Genomic DNA, 26,765 nt, shown 5'->3' with positions numbered 1-26,765 from the left:
CACCACTCGCTAATGGTGACTCACGCTCTGCGCAGCCTCTGCAGCTCGCGCTGTATTGAACAGACAGACGCACGTTACTTCATAACTTAAGTGGCTGTTTTTCGACTAAACAAAATTTATTTTTGATGTCTTGTTCACACTATTTGGAGGGCCGTAACAAACTGCCTTGGGGGCCGTGTTCGGCCCGCGGGCCGCCAATTGAATAGCCCTAGTCTACACGCTTTATACTTTACAATAATTTAAATACAATTACTTTAATACAATTATTTTAATAGTTGTTTAGGAAATCCTGGTTATAACTGGCTAAATTAAAATGCAAAAACCGCCAATCTAACTTTAACAGAATGCCTCTGATTCTGTTGTCTATCAATTAGAGCTGTGAACCTACACTAGTCTCACGGTTCGGTTCGGTTACGATTATCATGCCATCGATTCGGTTCAATTCGATATTTCGGTGCATCACGGTGCGTTGACGATGCTTTCCATACACAGTTTTATATTTTCTTCACAGCAGCAGTTCTTGTATTAAATTGTATGAATATATTTATATTTATATATTATTTGTAATACAATTTTGTCGTTTAATACAAACAATCAGATATACAAACTGTAACTTTAAACAAAACGAGCATTAAGCAAATAATATAAACAAATATAAACATCCAGCTCAATTTCTGAATCTTGTCTAGTTCTCTTACACCTCTTTGATTCGTCACACCCTCAACAAAAACGGTTGCGATTGGCTCTTGCGCGCTGTGCTCTTCAGATAAGTGACACTGATAAGCGGCAGGCGGGCAGCGGCGATCTCACAGCTGATGCATGATAGACACGGTGGAGAAAACTCTGCAGACACGCGCTCGTTTCTGGATCCAAACGTAATGCTGTAAAACAGCCGAGAGGAGAAGAAAAGCCACGCCAGCAGGTCAAATGGGCCACTGGGTGTGTGTGTGTGTGTGTGAGAAAGAGAGAAAGGCAGAGACAGAGCGAAAGCGAGATAGAGAAAGAGAGAAATGGAGTAAGGCTACTTTCATTCTCTCGATCTCAGTGAAATAGGGGATATTGTTGTATATGTCAGTGAAAGACTACAAACACACAGTAAAATTGTGTACAGTTTATGAGTTTTAAGTAGTTAAAGCGTTGTAAATACTCGCGATTGCCTCCCTCGCGACAGAGCGAATATGAGGTAAATGACGTCAGTAATAACCGGTTATGATTATAACTGAACCGATACCGAATTGTCCGCGTCTGCATCGCGATGCACCGAAGAAACGATTAATTTTGACACCCCTACTATCAATGCATCTCAAGACACTGTGAGCTCAGGTCATACCTCTGGCTCTGAGGCAGGTGAATACAGACACGCATCATCGTTATAGTTTCCCGCTGCAGCAATAAGCACTGCACCAGACTCAACAATTTTCCGGCAGGCGGTGTTTAGGGTGCGACTGAAGCCCCCTACAAATGGCAGCAGCAGGATAACAGGACTGACAGGCTGAGAGGCCAGAGATGACTGGATATATTCCAGACCTGCAACAGAGAACATATCAATGTCCTAAAAACATTCTGCATATATTCAGAGAGACAATTCACAGAAGGCAAAATTAATGTGGCTCAAATCTGGCTCACACCAGACACTTACTTCCGGCTCACATACCGCATGGAATGATGGCACTTGGGCGGTCGCTCCTGTTAGCCAGATCTGAGCCACAATTAAGCCACAATTATATATAAATAAATATATATATATATATATATATATATATATATATATATATATATATATATATATATATATATATATATATATATATATATATATATATATGTGTGTGTGTGTGTGTGTGTGTGTGTGTGTGTGTGTGTGTGTGTGTGTGTGTGTGTGTGTGTATATATATATATATATATATTTATATTTGTGTGTGTGTGTGTGTATATAAATAAATATATATATATATATATATATATATATATATATATATATATATATATATATATATATATATATATATATATATATTTATATACACACACACACACACACGCACACACACACACACACACAGTTACTAGCCACTCTGCATTTTCACTAGCCACAATTTTGTTGTTAGGAAAATATATTTTATATGCATAAATTTGATGTTAACATGCTAAAATTACTTGATTTAAATTTTGTGTTGTCCACATGTGTCCTCATTCATTTCACTTTTTGTGTGTCGAGTATGAGCTTTCTCAAGGAGCATGAGCAAAGGAGTCATGGTTTCATAGTGTTATACTGCAATTAGTTTTTATTTCACATGACTTCAAAATTAACGATTTACCAAATTTATCTCTATAACCACACTAAACAACGATTATTTCTTAGCCACAAATTTTTAATGAGTCAAAACAAGCAAAATATAGCTGTATAATATTTATTTAACAAAAAATTTCTTAAAAAAAGAAAGAAAAGCAATTGACTTTTAAAAAATAACTATTGTCATGTATCAAAAATATGCACAGTAATCTGTCCTGGCTAAAGATCTCTCGGATCACCAGTTGACTGCACATAAATGGAGAGTTCATCTTCCATTAAAGCAATATTGTAAAAAAAAAAAAAAGATAATTAAAACATTTTAACAAAAATGAAAGCAAATAAAACCGTAAGCAAATGAAAGCAGGTGAAACCTACCGTGTGTGATAATATAAGGATGATCACATGCACGCGGTTAACTTTAGGCAATTTAATAATCTGATCAAAGTGAAAGCAACTGGTGCTGCTTACAAAAAGACTTTTAAAAAAAGCTCTTAAAAGCATCAGGACTGTGGATGCATGTTCATCACTTTTTGTCTAGTTTATTTGAAAGAGAACCGATGACAGTTGCATTTCCAGAACCTGTTCCAGACACGGTTGCTTCATGATTCGGGAGCGCGCATGTGTTAAGAAGTCGGGCCCACGCGTTTTAAGAAGTCGCGCGCATCCCATCAGCTGTTAGCGCGAGAGATGATCATTCTCTTATTCGGTAATTACTTGCTTTCTTCTCTTATTCGGTAATTACTTGCTTTCTTTTACTTGCTAGCAAAATAAACATTGAACATTTCGATTTCATGTGGACTTTAAGGACTTTTAAAAATTATTTTCAACCAGCCAAAGTGGCTAGTGGGATTGTCTGTCTAACCGGCGGGTGTTGGTAAATGGCGGGTGTTAATGTAAAGCCCTGCATATATATATATATATATATATATATATATATATATATATATATATATATATATATATATATATATATATATATATATATATATATATATATGGTCCAACTAATCAGTCTTCATGAACTACAGCTGTGTGTGCAAGCAATCAGTGGTAATCTGGATCTGGTTTGTGTGTGAGGTGCCTGAAGTGAAATGTAGTGCAGTTTAGTGCCAGAATTATAGTTTGGGTGATATTGAATGTTATCCAGCAATCTACAAGGCCTAGATCGCTGGCATTTGTGACAAGCACATGATGGAAAAACAAAATCAATTCTGTTTGGCCTCAATTCTATTTTACAGTATACAATGTAACATCATGAAACATTTTTACACTGTAAAAAATGCTGGCAGCCACACAATTTTTCTTTGTTTATAATTATTTATTAAATTTTCTATGTTGTCCCAACAAAAAATCGATTAAGTCACTTTAATTTTACAAATTTAAGTGGATTGAACCAAAAACAATTACTTTGTAACAAACAAAACCTCAAGAATTGTGTTGATTCAGTTCATTTTAAATGAGTAGATTGAACATGCAGGAAAATTTTTAATTTTTTTTTAGCATACCTGCCAAAGCTCCAGACACAGTACCCTTGCCCTGGCAGTTCAACACTCGGACGCTGTTCACACTGGCACCTCGAGCGACACCCGAGTCCCGTCCACTGATCACCCCTGCAATGTGTGTGCCATGACTGTCACACTGACTGGCCTGTGGACAAAACACAAAAGGAGGCAATGAACTAATGCATCTCATTGGCACTTGGAAAATACACTTTTACACTGACAGACCTGCCTGTGAACTCTGACCCCGTCCTCCTCAGGCACTCTGTTGAAGTCGGTCACCATCACCCTGTCCTCGACCTCACGGTGGGTCAACTGAACGCTCGTGTCCAGCAGATACACTCCCACTTTAGCTCCGTCATCTACACAGAAACACACAGATGAAAATACAGACCAAAGACAGTTACTTTCGTTGAATTTTATTTCAGTCCCAGCTAGCAATATTCATGTGGCTCAAATCCGGCCCACACCAGACTCTTACATCCGGCCCACATACCGCATGGAATGATGGCACTTGGGTGATCCACTCCTGTTTGCCAGATCTGGGCCACAATTAAGCCATATCAATATCACATACCAGCCAAAAATCAACCAAATGAACCAGAACTGACCCTATTCTGGCCAACAGTTTGCTTTTATTCTGGCCCAGATCTGGCCTATCACTTCTAACAATAGATTAAACGTTGGTGAACATCAGTAAATTATATTATTTCATCACAGGTTGTGCCTCAATTCATTTTATTGTTTTTGTTGTTTTTTTTCTTAGCTTGTTTGCTGTAATTAATAAACTTTTCAAGCAAAGTTCTTAAAAGGTACAGCAGCCTAAAATAAAATGTATTTTAAAAGGTTCAGGTCCCAACTAAAGCAAACACTTTTCTCCATGATGGTGACTTTAGTCTATGTGGTCCACATTTGTTTTAAGTTAACTGGGCCACATTTGCCATATCTCCTCTGGACCGCTTTAGGCTCACAGCAACATTAGCCAAAGCTAACTGTGCCAAATATTTGCCAAAAGTGGCCCACATTTGTTTTATGATAACTGGGCCCCATTTACCATATCTTCTCTGGGCCACTATAGGCTCAAATCCACATAGGGCATAGCTTACTGTGCTGAATGTTCGCCAATAGTAGCCCACATATGTTTCAAGATAACTGGGCCACATTTTCCATATCTACTCTGGACCACTAGTCAGAGTTTACTGTGCAGAATATTTGCCAAAAGTGTCCCACATATGTTTTATAATAACTGGGTCACATTTTCCATATTTTCTCTGGGCCACATTAGGCTCACAACCACAATAGCCAGAGCTTACTGTGCCAAATGTTTGCCAAAAGTGGCTCATATATGTCTTAAGATACCTGGGTCACATTTGCACCTACACGTGTTAGCCAGTTTAGGTTTAGACCCAGATTACCCTTAAATGACTATGCCACTATTTTGCCAACTGTGGCCCACATTTGTCCTCTGTCATTTGGGCCAAATTTATCCTTTTTTCACATAGGCCACATTGGGTTCACATTCAGATTACATTTTGCCATGAGTGCCAAATATTTGCCTTAATTGGGCCATATATGAATTTAAATCTTTGGCCCCCATTTGCCATTGTATAGGTGGGCCACTTCAGGCTCACATTCATTTTGTCTGGGCCAAAGGTATACCACCAGTACCGCATAACTGCCTAAAGTGGCCCACATTAGTATGCTATCTGGGGTCTAATGCTGTATTTGGCTGCATGGTGGCGCAGTAGGTAGCTCGTTCGCCTCACAGCAAGAAGGTTTGAGCCTTGGCAGGGTCAGTTGCCATTTCTGTGTGGAGATTGCATGTTCTCCCTGTGTTCACGTGGGTTTCCTCCGGGTGCTCTGGTTTTCCCCACAGTCTAAAGACATGTGGTATAGGTAAATTGGGTAGGCTAAATTGTCCGTATTGTGTGTGTTAATAAGTGTGCATGGATGTTTTCCAGTGATGGGTTGCAGCTGAATGGGCATCTGCTGCGTAAAAAATATGCTGGATAAGTTGGCAGTTCATTCCGCTGTAGTGACCCCAGATTAATAAAGGGACTAAGCCAAAAAGAAAATGAACGAATGACACCGTATTTACAACTGAAATTGAATATTTAGTAAAGGGCAGGGTTTGTTGAGCTTCTTTCATCTTTCCCTTGTAGCAAATTAAAGGTTGGAGGGGCTAAGCATATTTTGCCCCAGCCATCAAACTGACATCAGAGAAGTGCTGCCATTCCAGAGCGAAAGCAAATGGTCAGATTTTGATTAAAGATTTTCACTGGTTTAACTTGCAAGGATTATTTGTTCACTATCATGCCCCTTTTTACAAGATGTAAATTAAGTCTCTAATGTCCCTAGAGTGTGTATGTGAAGCTTTAGCTCAAAATAAACAAACAAACAAGGCTTTATAAGTCTTTGAAACTTCCACATTTTTGAACTGCACTAAACTGAACCTAACTTAAACTGAACTACACTGTTTCAATTTACTATGATCTTCTATGTTAAGCTGCTTTGACACAATCTACATTGTAAAAGCGCTATACAAATAAAGGTGAATTGAATTAGATGCTGGCTATATTCACAGACTGTAGCCACACAACTGTGTTTAAACCCCTTATATAAAAGATTTTTGCATAGTAGGTCCCCTTTAAGACTAACAATCTATGCTAGCAAAATAAACATTGAACATTTTGATTTCATGTGGACTTTAAGGACTTTATTTAAAGTGCATGTTAACATCAAACCACAATAACTGCTCATGAGAGTGGACAGTTTCTCTAGAATCTTAATAAGATATATTTGCATATATATGCAAATTTCAGACAAATAACTAATCTCTAAGTACTTTCTGGTGATGTTATTCGACATACATCATGTTAGTGGCACAAGTGTGATACTAATACTGCTTTAAAAATACCAGTTGTAACATTAACTTCATGAGAGATACAAATAAAGCAAAAATGGAAATGTACTTATCATCCAGTTTTCACAGTAAACATTGTTTTTATTTGTAAGTAAATACTCGGTATGTTATTTTTGATAACTAAACACTAACATTTTTTTAAATATTGCAGGCTTTTTTTTAAGCATCTTACAGTAAAGAGAACCCAAAAAAGAACATTCCAGAGATGTTATGGGAAACGCTCTATTTTTACATAAAGAAAACTTTCCTGGTTAATGTTCCAGGAAGAAAAATTAACATTTTAGATTATTTATATCTTTTTTTTTTGGGGACACCTGAAAAAAGTAAAAGGTGAAAAAGCAATGGAAAATCCACCTAACAGAAAAAAACAATGCATTAAATTTTGAACAGTTAATGCAATAAATTCCCAAATAGCTAAATTTCTCTGCCCCACACAATCAGGTTTTGCTTGGCTCACATTTATTCATTAATTTCTTTTTAGTCCCTTTATTAATCCTGGGTCGCCACAGCGGAATGAACCGCCATCTTATCCAGCACATGTTTTACGCAGCAGATGTCCTTCCAGCTGCAACTGCAATCCCACCAGTCCTACAACACCCCAACCTGCTCCGAGACGGCGACCCTCCGCATGGGAGTCGGTCACTCTAACAAGGAGGCTAAAGACCATGGCCTCATCTGTCTTTCGCTAGAGCACTTTTAGAGGTTACTCTAACAAGGAGGCTTAAGACCATGGCCACTAGCGTCTGTCGCTAGAGCACCTTTAGAGGTCAGAGGACTGAGGTTTACCTGCACAGTACCTGCTAGCTGGCTTCCGTTACACAACCCATCTCTGGGAAACATCCATACACACTCATACACGAGGAACAATTTAGCTTACCCAATTCACCTGTACCGCATGTCTTTGGACTGTGGGGGAAACCGGAGCACCTAGAGGAAACCCACGTGAATGCCAAGTCTAGGCCAAACATGGACCATATTAAGTCAAGTCACGGCCAAGTTAATAACTGGGCCTGAACTGGCCAGATAGATTGGTGTGTCTCAATTGCAATGAAATTTATAAATCCATGAAGCATTGCGCGTTAGGCACACTAAAGCTTATGTGGCCCACTTATCAGTTTTTAACATCTGGGTCAAGTACTACATTTTACATATGGCCCAAATTGTGTGTGGCGCCTTAAAAATAGAGCCACCTCTGCCGAACCCAGACCATGTTTGGCCCATATGCTGTATGCAAGTGCTGTGCCAGCTTTATGCCAGATCTGGGCCAGAATTATTTGCTACCTGGGTTGCCACAGCTTTAATTTTACCGTAGAGGGACTAGGGTGTTCAGACTCCAGACTGCACAGGATGTACCTTTATAGTGCATTAAGTACAAAGTGTAGCCTATAAGTGCAAAGAGTGTGATTTGGGACACAAGTAAGGTGTTAGCTCACTGGGTGGAGAGTATTTTCCAGCCTCATGTTTATTTTGAAGGACCCGCTGCAGGTTCCATGGGATGCTTTGGGCAAAGATTGAGGAATCCTCTTCAATGTATTCCACATGGGGCAACTTTACTGCCTGCCAAAAACACAGGTGATGGAATGATGGAAAAACACAGATCATGTTTTCAGTTAAGAGTTCCTTTGTGTGTGTGTGTGTGTGTGTGTGTGTGTGTGTGTGTGTGTGTGTGTGTGTGTGTGTGTAAATAACATCGTTGAAGACAAATGTGACATGTAAGAATGTTTGCAGATTACCATGTGAAGAACATCGCTGCTCATTTTCACCAGAAACCCACGGAAGGCTCCAGAGTAAGTCTGCAATATCTCAATCAGGTATCCGCGTTTGGCGGCTTTTGCGCTGAGTCTGCGCGTGGTGCGCTCCACCTGGTTCATGTGCGTCCCGTTCCGCATCACAACTAAATACTGACCCGGCATGCGCCACGCGTCCTGTGCACAAAACACGCAAGGGGGTTACATATGTCATTCTGATATAACCTCCTTCTATCACACATGCCACACGTACAGTACACTCCACAAACATGCTGTAGTCTTTTGTTGTTGTAAACTACATTAAATTACTGAAAATCGACAGCAAGACATTATACTTACATTTACATGCAAATGTGACATTTTTTGTGTCATTAATTGTTAACTTTGAAGGGGACCTATTATGCCCCTTTTTACAAGATGTACAAAAAAATCTCGGATTTCCCTAGAGCGTGAACTCAATGTGAGGATTTAGCTCAAAATACCAAACAAATAATGTTTTATAAGTCTTTGAGACTACTAACTTTTAGGCTTTGATCCTAATTGTAAAAAATCGACAGCATGTAATTAAAGTTACATTTTTAAAACAAGAAAGACATTCATCTTAATCTTTGTTTTATTATCTGCAACTTTAGAAATAAATACAAATTATAGGCAGCCTACTGCACATCACTGGCACTTCATTGTGCCTTGTTTTACAAAAGATAAAATAATATGACATATGGTTGCGCTTGCTGTTTTAGAAAATGTCATAATCATAAATTCATAAGTATGAATGTATATTTTTCTTTAGTATTTTTCACATAAGATGATGATGCATCTTATGAAGAGTTTAGATACTAAAACCTCTAAATGCCATCTGGAATTTTCATCTAAAATTTTCATTTTTCTTAGGCTGTTGTTTGTAGTTTCAGTAATGTTTCGGTAATGAAAGATAATAAAATTAAATTTAAGCAAAATATTGCAAAATAAATTTCAACCTACAAACTTTTTCAAATTTTTGCTTCTCTTCATTTTTTTCTTCTGTTTTTTTTTTATTTATTTGTATTTAATATTTTTCTATAACATAATTTTTTCCCCCCTAAATATTTTTAACCAGCAGTCCCACAAATCACAGCCCAGTTATCCTACCTTGGTGCACCTGTAAAACTGTGCCGATGGCCTGTTCTCTGCTTCAGGCTGAGTGTCATCCTGCAAAATTAAAGACAGGATCATCTCATCTTCATCCTCAATATAATCTTCATCACATTCCACAACAGCCAGAAGACCCAACAGAAAACCCAAACAGCACACCGTCACGACGCTTCTCATTCTCTGTGCTTTCAACTCAAAGTAAGTGTATTTTTTTCTCTCTGTTGCTGTTGGTCGTACACTGAGGCAGAACAATATATGATAAAGAGATTTGGAGATTTATCATTAAACGTGACTCTCAGACTGACTAAAGGAAGGTGGGGCGAGCTGAATGACGTTTCACTGCCCGTGTATCGAACGATGCCTCGGTAATAAATACAGCAGAAGTGGAGTCAGATTACAGTCCACCCACACACATATTATACGCTTAGATTTCATGCACAGGCTTGAAACATTTGCTGAAATAAAACCTGTAACATGAATAACTGTTAGTTAAATATATTGTCAAATATGTCAATAAAATACAGTGAAGCTAAATTGTAGTAAAACGAGATTTTACTACAATTACATTTTTTAAGGGTTTTTAAGAAAGATGCCAGTTTTTGTATTATTTTCACGCAAAACCTGACCTCACATGTCACCTGCGCGCGCCCACGAGACTAAATATTGCGCGTTTTGGAAGCTGCAGTCAAGACAAGACCAAACATAGATTAACGTCGTCCTCTGTTGGTCATACAGTGGTATAGTTTTAATATAAGTGTGTGGTTTGGATGTTATATTTGGTAAAAACGTACATAATGCTGAAATATTTACATACATTTTTATGTAATATAAAAATGTTTTGGCTGTATGATTTTAATTATATGTAAACAGTTTCTCAAACATATACAGTACATGCATTTATATATTGTAGATAATATTTTTTTTCTTGTGATTAGTAACATACCTATCATGCTGAAGAAAATGCACAAGATATCGTTGAATGCTTTGACAATATTAGATTGAGCGTGTCATGTGAATGTTGAAATTTTACAACACTCAGTCAAAGGTAGCGATAATTGCACATAGCAAGGAGGAATTCTGCTTCATTTCCAACTTCATTTCAGTAATACTAACATCAACTGTTTTGATTATTCACAGATTAAAATTTTTTTGTTGTTACAATTTTCAGTCACATGCATTTTGTGACAATCAAACTTAAATGATTTTTAAATATTTATAACTATGTAATTCATTATTCATACATTAATTTGTAATTTGAAGAAAATTAAGCAACAATATTCATATAATATATTTTTAAATGTTTACTTAACTGAATTTTGCTTTGTCCAAATATTTCAGATATGCACATGGAATGGGTAATAATGTTGAGGGATACAGGCAGGGTGCGAATTACGGGAGGGTTTGGGGGATTGACCCCCCTAATTAACATTTGATTCACCCTGAAGGACATCAAAACAAGATGTAAGGGCGTCTTGTGGAGTTTCTTTCTTTCCACAAGTGCCCTAGTGGAGGGCAAGGAGCCCTCTGGGGCCCAGACTGCAAGCCCAGTGAGAGAGGTTTGCCTCTGGGTAGCTTGCTGTGGTCAGGGACCCCTTAGGTGAAGGGCAAGAGGCCCTCTGGGGCCCAGGCTGCAAGTGCAGGGAGAGAGGTTGGCCCCTGGGTATCTTGCTGGGGTCAGGGACCCCTTAGGTGGAGGGCAAGCGGCCTCTAAGGACCCCAGGATGCAAGAACAAGAAGAAAAGTTGGGTCCTGGGTAGCTTGTAGGGGTCAGGGACCCCTTAGGTGAAGGTCAAGGGGGCCCTAAAGAGCCCACACTGCAAGTCCAAGGAAAGAGGTTGGCCCCTGGGTAGGTTACTTGGGTCAGGGACCCCTTAGGTGCATGGCAAGGGGCCGTCTATGGCCCTGACTAAATGTCATGGGAGTGAGGTTGGCCTCTGGGTAGCTTGCTATCATCAGGCACCCCTTAAGTGAAGAGCAAGTTGCCCTCTGGGGCCTAGACTGCAAGTCCAGGTAAAGACGTTGGACCCTGGGTAGCTTGCTGGGGTCAGGAAACCCTTATGTGGAGGGCATGGGGGCCCTAAGGAGCCCAGACTGCAAGTTAAGGGAGAGAGGTTGGGTGCAGGGTAGCTTGAAGGGGTCAGGGACAACTTAGGTGGAGGACAAGGGGGCCCTCTGGGGCCCAGACTGCACGTCCAGGGAGAGAGGTTGGCCTCTGGGTAGCCTCCTGGGATCAGTGACCCCTTAGCTGGAAGGCAAGGGAGCTATAAGGAGACGATACTGCAAGTCCAGAGACAGAGGTTGACCTCTGGGTAGCGTGCTGGGGTCAGGGACCTTTTAGGTGGAGGGCAAGGGGCCCTATGGGGCCCAAACTGCAAGTCCTGGGATAAAGTGTGGCCCATGGGTAGCTTGCTGGAGGCAGGGACCCTTTAGGGGAGGGCAAGGGGCCCTCTGGTGCCCAGACTGCAAGTTCAGGGATAAACCGTGGCCCATTGGTAGCTTGCTGGGGGCAGAGACCCTTTAGTTGGAGGGCAAGGGGCCTTATGGGGACCAGACTGTAAGTCCTGGGAGAGAGGTTGGCCCCTGGATAGCTTGCTGGGGTAAGGGACCATTTATTTGGAGAGAATGGAGCCCTCTGGGGCCCAGACTGCAAGTCCAGGAATAAAGGTTGGCCCATGGGTAGCTTGCTTGGGGAAGGGACTCTTTATTTTGAGGGCATGGGGCCCTCTGGGGCCCAGACTGCAAGTCCTGGGAGAGAGGTTGGCCCCTGGTTAGCTTGCTGGGGGCAGGGGCCCTTTAGGTGGAGGGCAAGGGGCCCTCTGGGGCCCAGACTGCAAGTCCATGGAGAAAGGTTGGCTGGCCCCTGGGTTGCTTTCTGGGGTCAGGGACCATTATTTGGAGAGCATGGGGCCCTCTGGGTCCCAGACTGCAAGTCCTGGGATAAAGGGTGCCCCATGGGTAGCTTGCTGGTTTCACGGACCCTTTAGGTGGAGGGCAAGGGGCCCTTCGGGGCCTGACTGCAAGTCCTGGCAGAGAGGTTAGCCTCTGGGTAGCTTTCTGGGGGCAGGGCCCCTTTATGTGGAGGGCAAGGGGCCCACTGAGGCCCACACTTCAAGTCCAGGGATTAAGGTTGGGCCATGTGTAGCTTGCTGGGGGCAGGGACCCTTTATGTGGAGGGCAAGTGATCCTCTGGGGCCCACACTGCAAGTCCAGGGATAAAGGGTGGCCCATGGGTAGCTTACTGGGGGCAGGGACCCTTTATGTGGAGGGCAAGGGGCCTTCTGGGGCCCAGGCTGCATGTCCTGGGAGAGAGGATGGCCCCTGGGTAGCTTGCTGGGGGCAGGAACCCTTTCGGTGGAGGGCAAGGGGCCCTATGGGGCCCAGACTGCAAGACCTGGGAGAGAGGTTGGCCCCTGGGTAGCTTGCTGGGGGCAGGGACCGTTTAGTTGGAGGGTAAGGGATTCTCTGGGGCCCAGACTGCAAGTCTAGGGACAAAGGGCGGCTCCTGGGTAAATTGTCAGGGTCAGGATTCCTTTAGGTGGAGGGCAAATGGCAATATGGGGCCCACACTGCAAGTCCTGGGAGAGAGGTTGGCCTCTGGGTAGCTTGCTGGGGGCAGGGACCCTTTAGGTGGAGGGCAAGGGGCCATCTGGGACCCAGACTGCAAGTCCAGGGATAAAGGGTGGCCCATGTGAAACTTGCTGTTGCAGGGAACCTTTAGGTGGAGGGCAAGGGGCCCTATGGGGCCCAGACTGCAAGTCCTGGGATAAAGAGTGGCCCCTGGGTAGCTTGCTGGGGGCAGGGACCTTTATGTGTAGGGTAAGGGGCCCTGTGAGGCCCACACTGTAAATCCAGGGATTAAGGTTGGGCCATGGGTAGCTTGCTGGGGGCAGGGACCCTTTATGTGGAGGGCAAGGGGCCTTCTGGGGCCCAGAATGCAAGTCCAGGGATAGAGGATGGCCCCTGGGTAGCTTGCTGGGGGCAGGAACCCTTTTGGTGGAGGGCAAGGGGCCCTATGGGGCCCAGACTGCAAGACCTGGGAGAGAGGTTGGCCCCTGGGTAGCTTGCTGTTGGCAGGGACCCTTTAGTTGGAGGGTAAGGGATTCTCTGGGGCCCAGAATGCAAGTCCAGGGATAAAGGGTGCCCCATGGGTAGCTTGCTGGGGTCAGAGACCCTTTAGGTGGAGGGCAAGAGACCCTCTGGGGCCTAGACTGCAAATTCTGGGAGAAAGGTTCGCCCATGGGTAGCTTGCTGGGGACAGGGACCCTTTAGGTGGAGGACAAGGGGCCCTATGGGGCCCAGACTGCATGTCTAGGGATGAAGGGTGGCCTATGGGTTGCTTGCTGGGGGCAGGTACCCTTTATGTGGAGGGCAAGGGGCCTTCTGGGGCCCAGACTGCACGTCCTGGGAGAGAGGATGGCCCCTGGGTAGCTTGCTGGGGGCAGGAACCCTTTCGGTGGAGGGCAAGGGGCCCTATGGGGCCCAGACTGCAAGACCTGGGAGAGAGGTTGGCCCCTGGGTAGCTTGCTGGGGGCAGGGACCCTTTAGTTGGAGGGTAAGGGATTCTCTGGGGCCCAGAATGCAAGTCCAGGGATAAAGGGTGCCCCATGGGTAGCTTACTGGGGTCAGAGACCCTTTAGGTGGAGGGCAAGAGACCCTCTGGGGCCTAGACTGCAAATTCTGGGAGAAAGGTTGGCCCATGGGTAGCTTGCTGGGGACAGGGACCCTTTAGGTGGAGGACAAGGGGCCCAATGGGGCCCAGACTGCATGTCTAGGGATGAAGGGTGGCCCATGGGTAGCTTGCTGGAAGCAGGGACCCTTTATGTGGAGGGCCTGGGGCCTTCTGGGGCCCAGACTGCACATACTGGGAGAGAGGATGGCCCCTGGATAGCTTGCTGGGGGCAGGAACCCTTTATGTATAGGGCAAGGGGCCCTATGGGGACCAGACTGTAAGTCCTGGGAGAGAGGTTGACCCCTGGATAGCTTGCTGGTGTAAGGGACCATTTATTTGGAGAGAAAGGGGCCCTCTGGGGCCCAGACTGCAAATCCAGGGATAAAGGTTGGCCCATGGGTAGCTTGCTGGGGCCAGGGACTCTTTATTTTGAGGGCATGGGGCCCTCTGGGGCCCAGACTGCAAGTCCTGGGAGAGAGGTTGGCCCCTGGGTAGCTTGCTGGGGGCAGGGGCCCTTTAGGTGGAGGGCAAGGGGCCCTCTGGGGCCCAGACTGCACGTCCTGGGAGAGAGGTTGGCCCATGGGTAGCTTGCTGGGGGCAGGGACCCTTTAGTTGGACGGCAAGGGATTCTCTGGGGCCCAGAATGCAAGTACAGGGGTAAAGGGTGCCCCATGGTTAGTTTGCTGTTGCAGGGAACCTTTAGGTGGAGAGCAAGGGGCCCTATGGGGCCCAGAATGCAAGTCCTGGGATAAAGGGTGGCCCCTGGGTAGCTTGCTGGGGGCTGGTTCCCTTTAGGTGGAGGGCAAGGGACCATCTGGGGCCCAGACTGGAAGTCCTGGGATAAATGTTGGCCCATGGATAGCTTGCTGGGGGCAGGGACCTTTAAGGTGGAGGGCAAGGGGCCCTCTGGGGCCCAGACTGCAAGACCGGGGATCAAGTGTGGCACATGGGAAGCTTGCTGTTGCAGGGAACCTTTAGGTGGAGGGCAAGGGGCCCTCTGGGGCCCAGAATGCAAGTCCTGGGATAAAGGGTGGCCCCTGGGTCGTTTGCTGGGGGCCAGTACCCTTTAGGTGGAGGGCAAAGGACTCTCTGGGGCCCAGACTGGAGGTCCTGGGATAAAGGTGTGCCCATGGGTAGCTTGCTGGGGTCGAGGACCCTTTAGGTGGAGGGCAAGGGGCCCTCTGGGGCCCAGACTGAGTGTCCAGGGATAAAGGGTGGCCCATGGGTAAATTGCTTGGGTCGGGATCCCCTTTAGGTGGAGGGCAAGGGGCCCTATGGGGCCCAGACAGCAAGTCTTGAGAGAGAGGTTGGCCCCTGGGTAGCTTGCTATGGACAGGGACCCTTTAGGTGGAGAGCAAGGGGCCCTATAAGGCCCATTCTGCAAGTCCTGGGAGAAAGGTTGGCCCCTGTGTAGCTTATTGGGGGCAGGGACCCTTCAGGTGGAGGGCAAGGGGCCATCTGGGGCCCAGACTGCAAGTCGAGGGATAAAGGGTGGCCCATGGGAAGCTTGCTGGGGAAGGGAACCTTTAGATGGAGGGTAAAGGGCCCTATAGGACCCAGACTGCAAGTCCTGGGATAAAGAGTGGCACCTGGGTATCTTGCTGGTTGTAGGTACCCTTTAGGTGGAGGGCAAGGGACCCTCTGGGGCCCACACTGCAAATCCAGGGATAAAGGGTGGCCCATGGGTAAATTGCTGAGGCCAGGATTCCTTTAGGTAGAGGGAAAAGTGCCCTATGGGGCCCAGACTGCAAGTTCTGAGAGAGAGGTTGGCCCCTGGGTAGCTTGCTGGGGGCAGGGACCCTTTAGGTGGAGGGCAAGGGGCCATCTGGGGCCCACACTGCAAGTCGAGGGATAAAGGGTGGCCCATGGGAAGCTTGCTGTGGGCAGGGACCATTTAAGTGCTGGGCAAGGGGCCCTATGGGGCCCAGACTGGGCCCTTGCTCTCCACCTAAAGGGTCTCAGACCCCAGCAAACTACCCAGAGGTCCCCCTCTCTCCCTGTACCTGCAGTCTGGGCCCTAGAGGGCACCCTTGCCCTCCATCTTAGGGTCTCTGACCCCAGCAAGCTACCCAGGGGCCAACCTATCTCCCTGAACTTGCAGTCTGGGCCCCAGAGGGCCCCCTTGCCCTACCTCTAGGGGTCTCTGACCCAAGCAAGCTACCCAGGGGTCCACCCCTTTCCCTGGACTTGCATTCTAGGCCACAGAGGGCCCCCTTGCCCTCCACCTATTGGTTTCTGACCCCAGCAAGCTACCCAGGGTCCCACCTCCTTCTCTATACTTGCAGTCTGGGCCCCAATGAGCCCCCTTGCCCTTCACCTAGGAGTCACTGACCCCAGCAAGCTATCCTGGGGTTCACCTCTTTCCCTTAACTTGCAGTGTGGGCCCCAGAGGGCTCTCTTACCCTCAACCTTGGGATCTATGACCCCAGCAAGCTACCCTGGGGTCCACCCCATATAACTCATATAACTAAAGGGTCCCTGACCCCAGCAAGCTATCCAGAAGCCCAACTGTTTTTTCTGTACTTGCAGTCTGGGCCCCAGAGGACCCCTTTCCCTTCACCTAGGGGTCTCAGATCCCAGCAAGCTACCCAGAAGTCCACCTCTTTCCCTGGACTTGCAGTCTGGGCCCCAGAAGGCACCCTTGCCCTCCATCTAGGAGTCTCAGACCCCAGCAAGCTACCCAGGGGTTCACCTCTCTCCCTGAACTTGCAGTCTGGGCCCCAGACGGCCCCCTTACCCTCCACCTATTGGTCTCTATCCCCAGCAAGCTACCCTGGGGTCCACCCCTCTCCCTGGACTTGCATTCTAGGCCATAGAGGGCCCCCTTGCCCTCCACCTATTGGTCTCTGACCCCAGCAAACTACCCAAGGTCCGACCTCCTTCTCTGTACTTGCAGTCTGGGCCCCAGGGAGCCCCCTTGCCCTTCACCCAGAGGTCCCTGACCCCAGCAAACTACCCAGCGGTTCACCTTTCTCCCTGAACTTGCAGTGTGGGCCCCAGAGGGCCCCCTTACCCTCCACCTAGGGATCTCTGACCCCAGCAAGCTACCCAGGGGTCCACCTCTCTCGCTGGACTTGCTGTGTGGGCCCCAGAGGGCCCCCTTGCCCTCCAACTAGGGGTCCCTGACCCCAGCAAGCTACCCAGGGGCCAACCTATCTCCCTTAACTTGCTGTCTGGGACCCAGAGGGCCCCCTTGCCCTCCACCTCGGTGACCCTGACCCTAGCAAGCTACCCAGGGGTCCACCTCTTTCCCAAAACTCTCAGTCTAGACCCCAGAGGGCCCCCTTGACCTCCACCTAGGGGTCTCATTCATCAGCAAGCTACCCAGGGGCCCACCTCTCTCCCTGGACTTGCAGTCTGAGCCCCAGATGGCCCCCTTGCCTTCCACCTATGGGTCTCTGACCCCAGCAAGCTACCCAGGGGCCCACTTCCTTTACTATACTTGCAGTCTGGGCCCCAGAGGGCCCCTTTGCTCTCCACCTAGGGGTCTCTGACCCCAGCAAGCTACCCAGGGGTCAACCTCTCTCCCTGGATTTGCAGTCTGGGCCCCAAAGGGCCCCCTTGCCCTCCACCTATGGTTCTCTGACCACAGCAAGCTACCCAGGGGACAATCTCTCTCCCTGGACTTGTTGTCTAGGCGCCAGAGGAACCCATTGCCTTCATTTTTGGGTCCCTGACCCCAGCAAGCTACCCGGGGTTCACCCACTCTCCCTTTACTTGCAGTCTGGGCCCCAGAAGGACCCTTTGCTCTCAACCTAGGGCTCCCTGACCCCAGCAAGCTACCCAGGGGACAACCTGTCTCCTTGGTCTTGCAGTCTGGGCCACAGAGGGCCCACTTGCCCTCCTCCTAGGGGTCCTTGACCAGAGCAAGCTAACCAGGGGCCCAACTCTCTCCCTGGACTGGCAGTATAGGCCCCACGGTGCCCCCTGGCCCTCCAACTAGGGGCCTCTGACCCCAGCAAGCTACCCAGGGGTCCATCTTTCTCCCTGGACTTGATGTACAGGCCCCAGGGTGCCCCCTGGTGCTCCACCTAGGGGCCTCTGACCCCAGCAAGCTACCCAGGGGTCCACCTCTCTTCCTGGACTTGCAGTGTAAGCCCCAGGGTGCCCCCTGGCCCTCCACCTAGGGGCCCCTGACCCTAGCAAGCTACCCAGGGGTCCACCTCTCCTCCTGGACTTGCAGTGTAAGCCCCAGGGTGCCCCCTGGCCCTCCACCTAGGGGCCCCTGACCCCAGCAAGCTACGCAGGGGTAGACCTCTCTCCCTTGACTTGTAGTATAGGACCAAGGGTGCACCCAGGCCCTCCACCTAGAACCTCTGACCCCAGCAAGCTACCAAGGGGTCCACCTCTCTCCCTGGACTTGCAGTGTAAGCCCCAGGGTGCCCCCTTGACCTCCACCTAGGGGCCTTTGACCCCAGCAAGCTACCGAGGGGTCCACCTCTCTTCCTGGACTGGCAGTATAGGCCCCAGGGTGCCCCCTGGCCCTCCACCTAGGGGCGTGTGACCCCAGCAAGCTACCCAGGGATCCACCTTTCTCCCTGGACTTGCTGTATAGGCCCCAGGGTGCCCCCTAGCCCTCCACCTAGGGGCCTTTGACCTCAGCAAGTTACCCAGGGGTCCACCTCTCTCCCTGGACTTGCAGTATAGGCCTCAACGTGACCCCTGGCCCTCCATTTAGGGGCCTCTGACCTCAGCAAGCTACCCAGGGGTCCACCTCTGTCCTTGTATATGCAGTATAGGCCCCAGGGTGCCCCCTGAACCTCCACCTAGGGGTCTCTGATTCCAGTAAACTATCCAGGGGTCCACCTTTCTATATGGACTTGCAGTATAGGCCCCAGAGTGCCCCATGGCCCTCAACCTACTGGCCCCTGAGTCAGCCCCAGGGTGCCCCTTGGCCCTCCACCTAGGGGCCTCTGGCCCCAGCAAGCTACCCAGGAGTCCACCTCTCTCCCTGGACTTGCAGTATAGTCCCAAGGGTGCCCCCTGGCCCTCCACATATGGGCCCCTGACCCAAGCAAGCTACCCAGGGGTCCACCTCTCTTCCCAGTCTTGCATTGTAAGCCCCAGGGTGCACCCTGGCCCTCCACCTAGGGGTCCCTGACCCCAGCAAGCTACCCAGGGGTCCACCACTCTTCCTGGACTTGTAGTGTAAGCCCCAGGGTGCCCCCAGGCCCTCCACCTAGGGGCCTATGACCCCAGCAAGCTACCAAGGGGTCCACTTCTCTCCCTGTACTTGCAGTATAGGCCCTCAGGGTGCCCTCTTGCCCTCCACCTAGGTTCCTCTGACCCCACAAAGCTACCCAGGGGTCCACCTCTCTCCCTGGACTTGCAGTATAGGCACCAGGGTGCCCCCTGGCCCTCCACCTAGGGGCCTAGGACCCCAGCAAGCTACCCAGGGGTCCACCTCTCTCCCTGGACTTGCAGTATAGGCCCCAGGGTGCCCCCTGAACCTCCACCTAGGGGCCCTTGACTCCAGCAAGCTACCCAGGGGTCCACCTCTCTCCCTGGACTTGCAGCATAGGCCCCAGGGTGCCCCCTGGCCCTCCACCTAGGGGCATCTGACCCCACCAAGCTACCCAGGGGTCCACCTCTCTCCCTGGACTTGCAGTATAGGCCCCAGGGTGCCCCCTGAACCTCCACCTAGTGGCCTGTGACCCTAGCAAGCTACCCAGGGGTCCACCTCTCTCCCTGGACTTGCAGTATAGGCCCCAGGGTGCCCCCTGGCCCACCACATAAGGGCCTCTGGCCCCAGCAAGCTACCCAGGGGTCCACCTCTCTTCCTGGACTTGCAGTGTAAGCCCCAGGGTGCCCCCTGGCCCTCCACCTATCGGCCTCTGACCCTAGCAAGCTACCCAGGGGTCCACCTCTCACCCTGGACTTGCAGTCTGGGCCCCAGAGATCCCGCTTGTCCTCCAACTAGGGATCCCTGACCCCAGCAATCTACCCAGGGGCCTACCTATCTCCCTTAACTTGCAGTCTGAGACCCAGAAGGCCCCCTTGCCCTCCACCTAGGGGACCCTGACCCCAGCAAGCTACCCAGGGGTTCACCTCTCTCCCTGGACTTGCAGACTAGGCCCCAGAGGCCCCCCTTGCCCTCCACTTAGGGGTCTCTGACCCCAGCAAGCTACCCAGGGGTCCACTTCTCTCCCTGGACTTGCAGCCTGGGCCCCACTGGGCACCCCTTTCCTCCACCTATTGTGTCCCTGACCCCAGCAAGCTACCCAGGGGCCTACCTATCTCCCTGAACTAGCAGTCTTTGCCCCAGAGGGCCCCCTTGCCGTCCAACTAGGGGTCTTTGACCCCAGCAAGCTACCCAGGTGCCCATCTCCTTCTCTGTACTTGCAGTCTGTGCCCCAGAGAGCCCCCTTGCCTTCCACCTACGGGTTTCTGACCCCAGCAAGCTACCTAGGTGCCCACCTCCTTCTCTGTTCTTGCAGCCTGGGCCCCAGAGAGCCCCCTAGCCCTCCACCTAGGGGTCTCTGACCCCAGCAAGCTACCCAGGGGTCCAACTCTCTCCCTGGACTTGCATTCTAGGCCCCAGAGGGCCCCTTGCCCTCCACCTAGGAGTCTCTGACCCCAGCAAGCTACCCAGGGGTCTGACTTTCTCCCTGGTCTTGTAATCTGGGCCCCAGAGGGCCCCCTTGCCCTCCAACTAAGGGGTCTCTGACCCCAGCAAGCTACCCAGGGGTCCACCTCTCACCCTGGACTTGCAGTCTAGGCCCCAGAGGGCCCCCTTGCCCTCCACCATGGGGCCTCAGACCCCAGCAAGCTATCGAGGGGTTCACCCTTTCTCCCTGGACTTGCAGTCTGGGCCCCAGAGGGCCCCCTTGCCCTCCACCTAGGGGTCCCTGACCCCAGCAAGCTACCCAGGGGCCCACCTCTCTCCCTGGATTTTCAGTTTGGGCCCCAGAGGGCCCCCTTGCCCTCCAACTAGGGGTCCATGACGCCAGCAAGCTACCCAGGGGTTCACCTCTCTCCTTGGACTTGCAGTCTAGGCCCCAGAGGGCACCCTTGCCCTCCATCTTTGGGTCTCTGACTCCATCAAGCTACCCTGGGGCCAACCTATCTCCCTGAAGATGCAGTGCTGGCCTCAGAGGGCCCCATTCCCCTTCACCCTGGGGTCTCAGACCCCAGCAAGCTACCCAGGGGTCCACCTCTCTCCTTGGACTTGCAGTCTAGGCCCCAGAGGGCACCCTTGCCCTCCAACTAGGGGTCCATGACGCCAGCAAGCTACCCAGGGGTTCACCTCTCTCCTTGGACTTGCAGTCTAGGCCCCAGAGGGCACCCTTGCCCTCCATCTTTGGGTCTCTGACCCCAGCAAGCTACCCAGGGGTCCACCTCTCACCCTGGACTTGCAGTCTAGGCCCCAGAGGGCCCCCTTGCCCTCCACCATGGGGCCTCAGACCCCAGCAAGCTATCGAGGGGTTCACCCTTTCTCCCTGGACTTGCAGTCTGGGCCCCAGAGGGCCCCCTTGCCCTCCACTTAGGGGTCCCTGACCCCAGCAAGCTACCCAGGGGCCCACCTCTCTCGCTGGACTTGCAGTTTGGGCCCCAGAGGGCCCCCTTGCCCTCCAACTAGGGGTCAATGACGCCAGCAAGCTACCCAGGGGTTCACCTCTCTCCTTGGACTTGCAGTCTAGGCCCCAGAGGGCACCCTTGCCCTCCATCTTTGGGTCTCTGACCCCATCAAGCTACCCTGGGGCCAACCTATCTCCCTGAAGATGCAGTGCTGGCCCCAGATGGCCCCATTCCCCTTCACCCTGGGGTCTCAGACCCCAGCAAGCTACCCAGGGGTCCACCCCTCTCTCTGGACTTGCAGTCAAGGCAACAGATGGCCCCCTTGCCCTTCATCTAGGGGTCTCTGACCCCAGCAAGCTACCCAGGGGCCCACCTCCTTCTCTGTACTTGCAGTCTGGGCCCCAGAGAGCCCCTTGTCCTCCATCTAAGGGTTCCTGACCCCAGCAAGCTACCCAGGGGTCCACTTCTCTCCCTTGACTTGCAGTCTGGGCCCCAGAGGGCCCCTTGCCCTCCAACTAGGGGTCCCTGACCCCAGCAAGCTACCCAGGGTTCAACCTATCTCCCTTAACTTGCAGTCTGGAACCCAGAGGGCCCCCTTGTCCTCCACCTAGGGGACCCTGACCTCAGCAAGCTACCTAGGGGTCCACCTCTCTCCCTGATCCCCGGTTTTGAAGATACAATAACTCTTTCTAAACCCTGTCGCAATGAACTTTCATCTATTTATTTCCTTAAGCAATGGAACGGCTGTTCCTTTTCTACAGCAACCTCTGACCCCAGCAAGCTACCCAGGGGTCCAGCTCTCTCCCTGGACTTGCAGCATAGGCCCCAGGGTGCCCCCTGGCCCTCCACCTAGGGGCCTGTGACCCCAGCAAGCTACCCAGGGGTCCACCTCTCTCCCTGGACTTGCAGTATAGGTCCCAGGGTGCCCCCTGAACCTCCACCTAGGGGCCTCTGACTCCAGCAAGCTACCCAGGGGTCCACCTTTGACCCTGGACTTGCAGTATAGGCCCCAGGGTGCCCCCTGGCCCTCCACATAAGGGCCTCTGGCCCCAGCAAGCTACCCAGGGGTCCACCTCTCTTCCTGGACTTGCAGTCTGGGCCCCAGAGGGCCCCTTGCCCTCCAACTAGGGGTCCCTGACCCCAGCAAGCTACCCAGGGGCCAACCTATCTCCCTTAACTTGCAGTCTGGGACCCATAGGGCCCCCTTGCCCTCCACCTAGGGGACCCTGACCTCAGCAAGCTACCTAGGGGGCCACCTCTCTCCCTGATCCCCGGTTTTGAAGATACAATAACTCTTTCTAAACCCTGTCGCAATGAACTTTCATCTATTTATTTCCTTAAGCAATGGAACGGCTGTTCCCCAGCCGTTCCTTTTCTACAGCGACTTAAATTCTTCTCTGGTAGATATTAACTTATTCACTGACACTACCCCCTCAGCCAGGTTTGGCGGCTTTTACCAGGGTCACTGGTTCGCTTCAACATGGGCTCCACAAATGCTCAGTTTACCCAAAAATCAGCAACCTTCTGCCCTTTTCGTATTCTTGTTCATTTTGACAACGAAGCCACCCTTCATTGCATTAATAAAGGATGCCCGTATTCACCTCCAATTATGCCCTTTATTAAGATGCCTAGTTTGGATGTCAGCTAAAAAAACAAATCATTATGACTGCTGAACATGTTCCAGGTTGCAAAAATCAAATTACTGATTCTCTCTCTCACTTTCTTTTTCTGAAATTTCGGCTCTTGGATCCAGAAGCAGACCAGCATCCAACACCCGTCCCACATCATTCTCTAATTATATTGCCCTAGATCACCCATTACATCACCTTCACGAAACTACCATATCCCTCATCCTCACGCTGTTGCCCCATACCTCCACACTTTCACCCCATACAGCCCACACACACAACTCTTTACAGTTTACTCTGGCTTTTTCCGCCTCCTGAGGGGTTCAGAAATTGCTATTACATCCAAATTTAACCCTGCTAAACATCCCACAGTTTCTGATCTAATTTGCAGAATGCTGAAAACCTTGCCCTTTTTATTAAGCAAGCAAAACAGATCAGCAAGGTAAAGGGCACTTTCTTTTACATCTTTAACATTTCCTCCAAAAAAATCTCTCCAACTCTCCAAGCATTACTCCACCTAAGGAGATCACAGGAGCCTAACCCACTTGCCCAACTTATTACTGATGATGCTAACCATCCAGTAACCCGTTTTTGGTTCCAAAAACATTTAAAAGAAATTCTCCACCATTCAAGCTTTTCCCATGAATCACATTTCCAGCCATTCATTTAGAATTGGGCTGCCACCACAGAAGCTCACAAAGGTCTATCCTCACATCAAATCCAGACCCTAGGCCGCTGGTCCTCCAATGCCTTCAAAGCCTATATTTGCCTCAGCCAATCCCACCTGCTAGCCTTAACCAGCTAACACCATACTTCAGAATAAGGGTTCGAGCTCGACCCTATGTAGGCTTGAGTGTACGTGCTTGTGCGTGTGTGCGTATGCATGTGCATGTGTGGGTGCGTGTGTGTGCATGTATGTATGTGTTCGCATGTGCAGACGTTGTGTGCACATGCGCGTGTATGCATGCATTTATATGTGTATATATACGTGTATATGTGTTTATATGTGTGTATGTATATATGTGCATATGTGCGTGTAAATGTATGTCTACATGCATTGCATGAATATATCCATGTACAGGTATTGTATGAATGCTTCTACCTTTTCTTTCAAGCTTTGCTATGCTTTCCTTCCCTCCCCACAGCTCAGACCCCCCGCAGGGGTCCAAACTAATCTTCGACTCTCGCCAGAGTCACTCCAAGCCCATCCCTGGCCACCCGTTCACTACCACCTCCAGTAAGGGCCATACCTAACCCCTCGCTTCTCCCTACTCTTACTGGTCTCCCCATGGCTCTGATCCACAGACTGGGTCGCTCCGAGCTTTGAGTCTCGCAGGAGTCACCACTGCCCTGCCCTCCCCAGGCCATTAGGAATGGTATGTACGCGCATGCATATGCGTGTACATTTGGTGTATATCGGTACAGGTGCGTGTGCATGCATATGCTTGCGTCAGGCGTTGACGCATATGCATGCACGCAGGTTTATCCCCTTTCTCCTTTTCTTCCTTCGGAGTTGAGATCCTCTGCCCCCTCTTTTTCTCACTTTTCCCATAGGCCATCAATCCTTAGCTCTAACTCCTGCAGGAGTGACTAAAACGAGCTTCAACTCTCGCAAGAGTCTCGCCCTGGCCACTTCCTGCTGCAGTCTCCACCGCCCCCTTCCTTTCCCAGACTTCAGCAGAAGAAATGCCCTCATCAGCTCTAACCTTCGCAGGAGTCAATCACTGCCCCTATATATATATATATATATATATATATATATGTACAGATATATTCGTATATATGAATATATCTCTCATATGCTTATTTTCTTCTTTTCGACCTCAAGATCCTCCGCCTGGCAATTATTTGCCTCTTCTTTTCTTCCTTACAGCGTTGAGTGATTCCGCTACCTTTACCCCTCCTCTGATCTCCTCCCTTATCTTCTTAGCCTTCTATTCCCCCAATAATTTATTTTCCAGCGTCGAGTTTCGAACCTTTCCCGACTCACGCTTGAGCCCACCCAACCCTGGCTCTCACTCCCACAGGAGTATATCCGAGCTTAGACTCCCGCAGGAGTCAATCTAGCCCCTCCCACGCCCCTGCTGCTGACTCCAGCAGAAGTCTACTTTGCTCTGCTCCCTCAGAAGCCTCTCTTCCTAAGCTTTCAATGTTATAACCAGCAGCCGGATATGGCATTGTTACATCTGCATTTTGGGGGGCTCTTCAATATGCGGCTGCTGTCCCGAGCTATATAAGGCATTTTGGGGAGTTCTCCAGATCTACCTGAGCTCAAACTCCCCTCCCGCCTTGCAACGAGAGGGAACCCTAGGCTCGAGGATCTCATGAGCTCAGGGCTCTCTCCCGGGACAGCATGCCAAACAAGCTTTTATAATCAATCGTCAGCTAAGTGTGAACTCTTGAAGTGAAGTTTATGTATAATCTAATTTCAAGAGGATCACGTGCTTATGACTGCTAGCGGCTGGATCCGCATTATCCAATTCACTATGCTCCAATCAGATGACACCTAAACAACTATAAATACCCTGGATTTCATTCCACTGCTATCTTCGTTTCTATCTTCACTGCTATCACCCCTACTCCTCCTTCTTCCAAGATGGGTGACACAGTGGCCCAGTGCATAGCACTGTTGCCTCACAGCAAGAATGTCTCTGGTTCCAGGCTTTACCAAACCAGCAGACATTTCTGTGTGGAGTTTGCATTTTCTTTCCGTGCTCACATGGGTTGCCCCCAGGTTCCCCGGTTTCCTCCTACAGTCCAAAAACATGCAAATTAAGTTAATTGACTAATCCAAATCGGCACCATATACATGCTTCTAGTATGTAGTTATCTCCAGGAGCAATAACTTACCGTTTATTGGTTACTACAGCAGGAGAGTTCTCGAGATCTACCCGAGCTCAAACTCCCCTCCCGCTGTGCAACAGGAGGGAACCCTGGGTTCGAGGATCTCATGAGCTCAGGGCTCTCTCCTGGGACAGCATGCCAAACAAGCTTTTATAATCAATCATCTGCTAAGTGTGAACTCTTGAAACTAAATTGACCGCAGTGTGTGGATGTGAATGTGAGAGTGTATGGGTGTTTCCCAGTACTGGGTTGTGGCTGGAAGGGCATCTGCTACGTAAAACATGCTGGAATAGTTAGGGGTTCATTCCGCTGTGATGGGCCCTAATAAACAAGGGACTATGCTATAGTAAAGTAAATGAACATATGAATGATTCAATGAATTGATTTGCATGTAAACAAGAACAAAGGGTTACTTCAAAAAGCTTTTTCTAGAACCAATTTTTCAGCACAAGTTATCAGTGTATTAGTATGCATGTAAACATGCAGACTGTTGTTGGCTAATTGAATGGCAA

At 49.4% G+C, this 26,765-nt stretch overlaps 1 protein-coding gene across 3 annotated transcripts in view; it reads right to left on the bottom strand.

The window, feature by feature from the left end:
• pcsk9 (proprotein convertase subtilisin/kexin type 9) overlaps window positions 1-10,309 on the bottom strand; it is a 37,303-nt gene extending 26,994 nt beyond the window's left edge. Inside the window, exons 1-7 of one of the 3 annotated variants that reach the window (XM_087297983.1) lie at window positions 10,221-10,309; window positions 9,592-9,651; window positions 8,449-8,640; window positions 8,149-8,272; window positions 4,021-4,154; window positions 3,799-3,940; window positions 1,331-1,527 (exon numbers count right to left, since the gene is read on the bottom strand). In XM_087297983.1, coding sequence (XP_087154109.1) covers window positions 1,331-1,527; window positions 3,799-3,940; window positions 4,021-4,154; window positions 8,149-8,272; window positions 8,449-8,628 — 777 coding nt within the window. In that variant the 5' untranslated portion in view covers window positions 8,629-8,640; window positions 9,592-9,651; window positions 10,221-10,309. Of the gene's footprint in view, window positions 1-1,330; window positions 1,528-3,798; window positions 3,941-4,020; window positions 4,155-8,148; window positions 8,273-8,448; window positions 8,641-9,591; window positions 9,944-10,220 lie in introns of those variants that run through there. The other 2 variants (XM_087297982.1, XM_087297981.1) reach the window with 2 other exon arrangements.
• Window positions 10,310-26,765: the final 16,456 nt, after the last annotated feature.

Source organism: Danio rerio, chromosome 20 (genome assembly GCF_052040795.2).
Source record: "Danio rerio strain M-AB ecotype USA chromosome 20, GRCz13ab, whole genome shotgun sequence".
NCBI classification, from domain to species: Eukaryota; Metazoa; Chordata; class Actinopteri; order Cypriniformes; family Danionidae; genus Danio; species Danio rerio.
The sequence above is the reverse complement of the archived record's forward strand: the minus strand, read 5'-3'. Positions and strand labels throughout refer to the sequence as shown.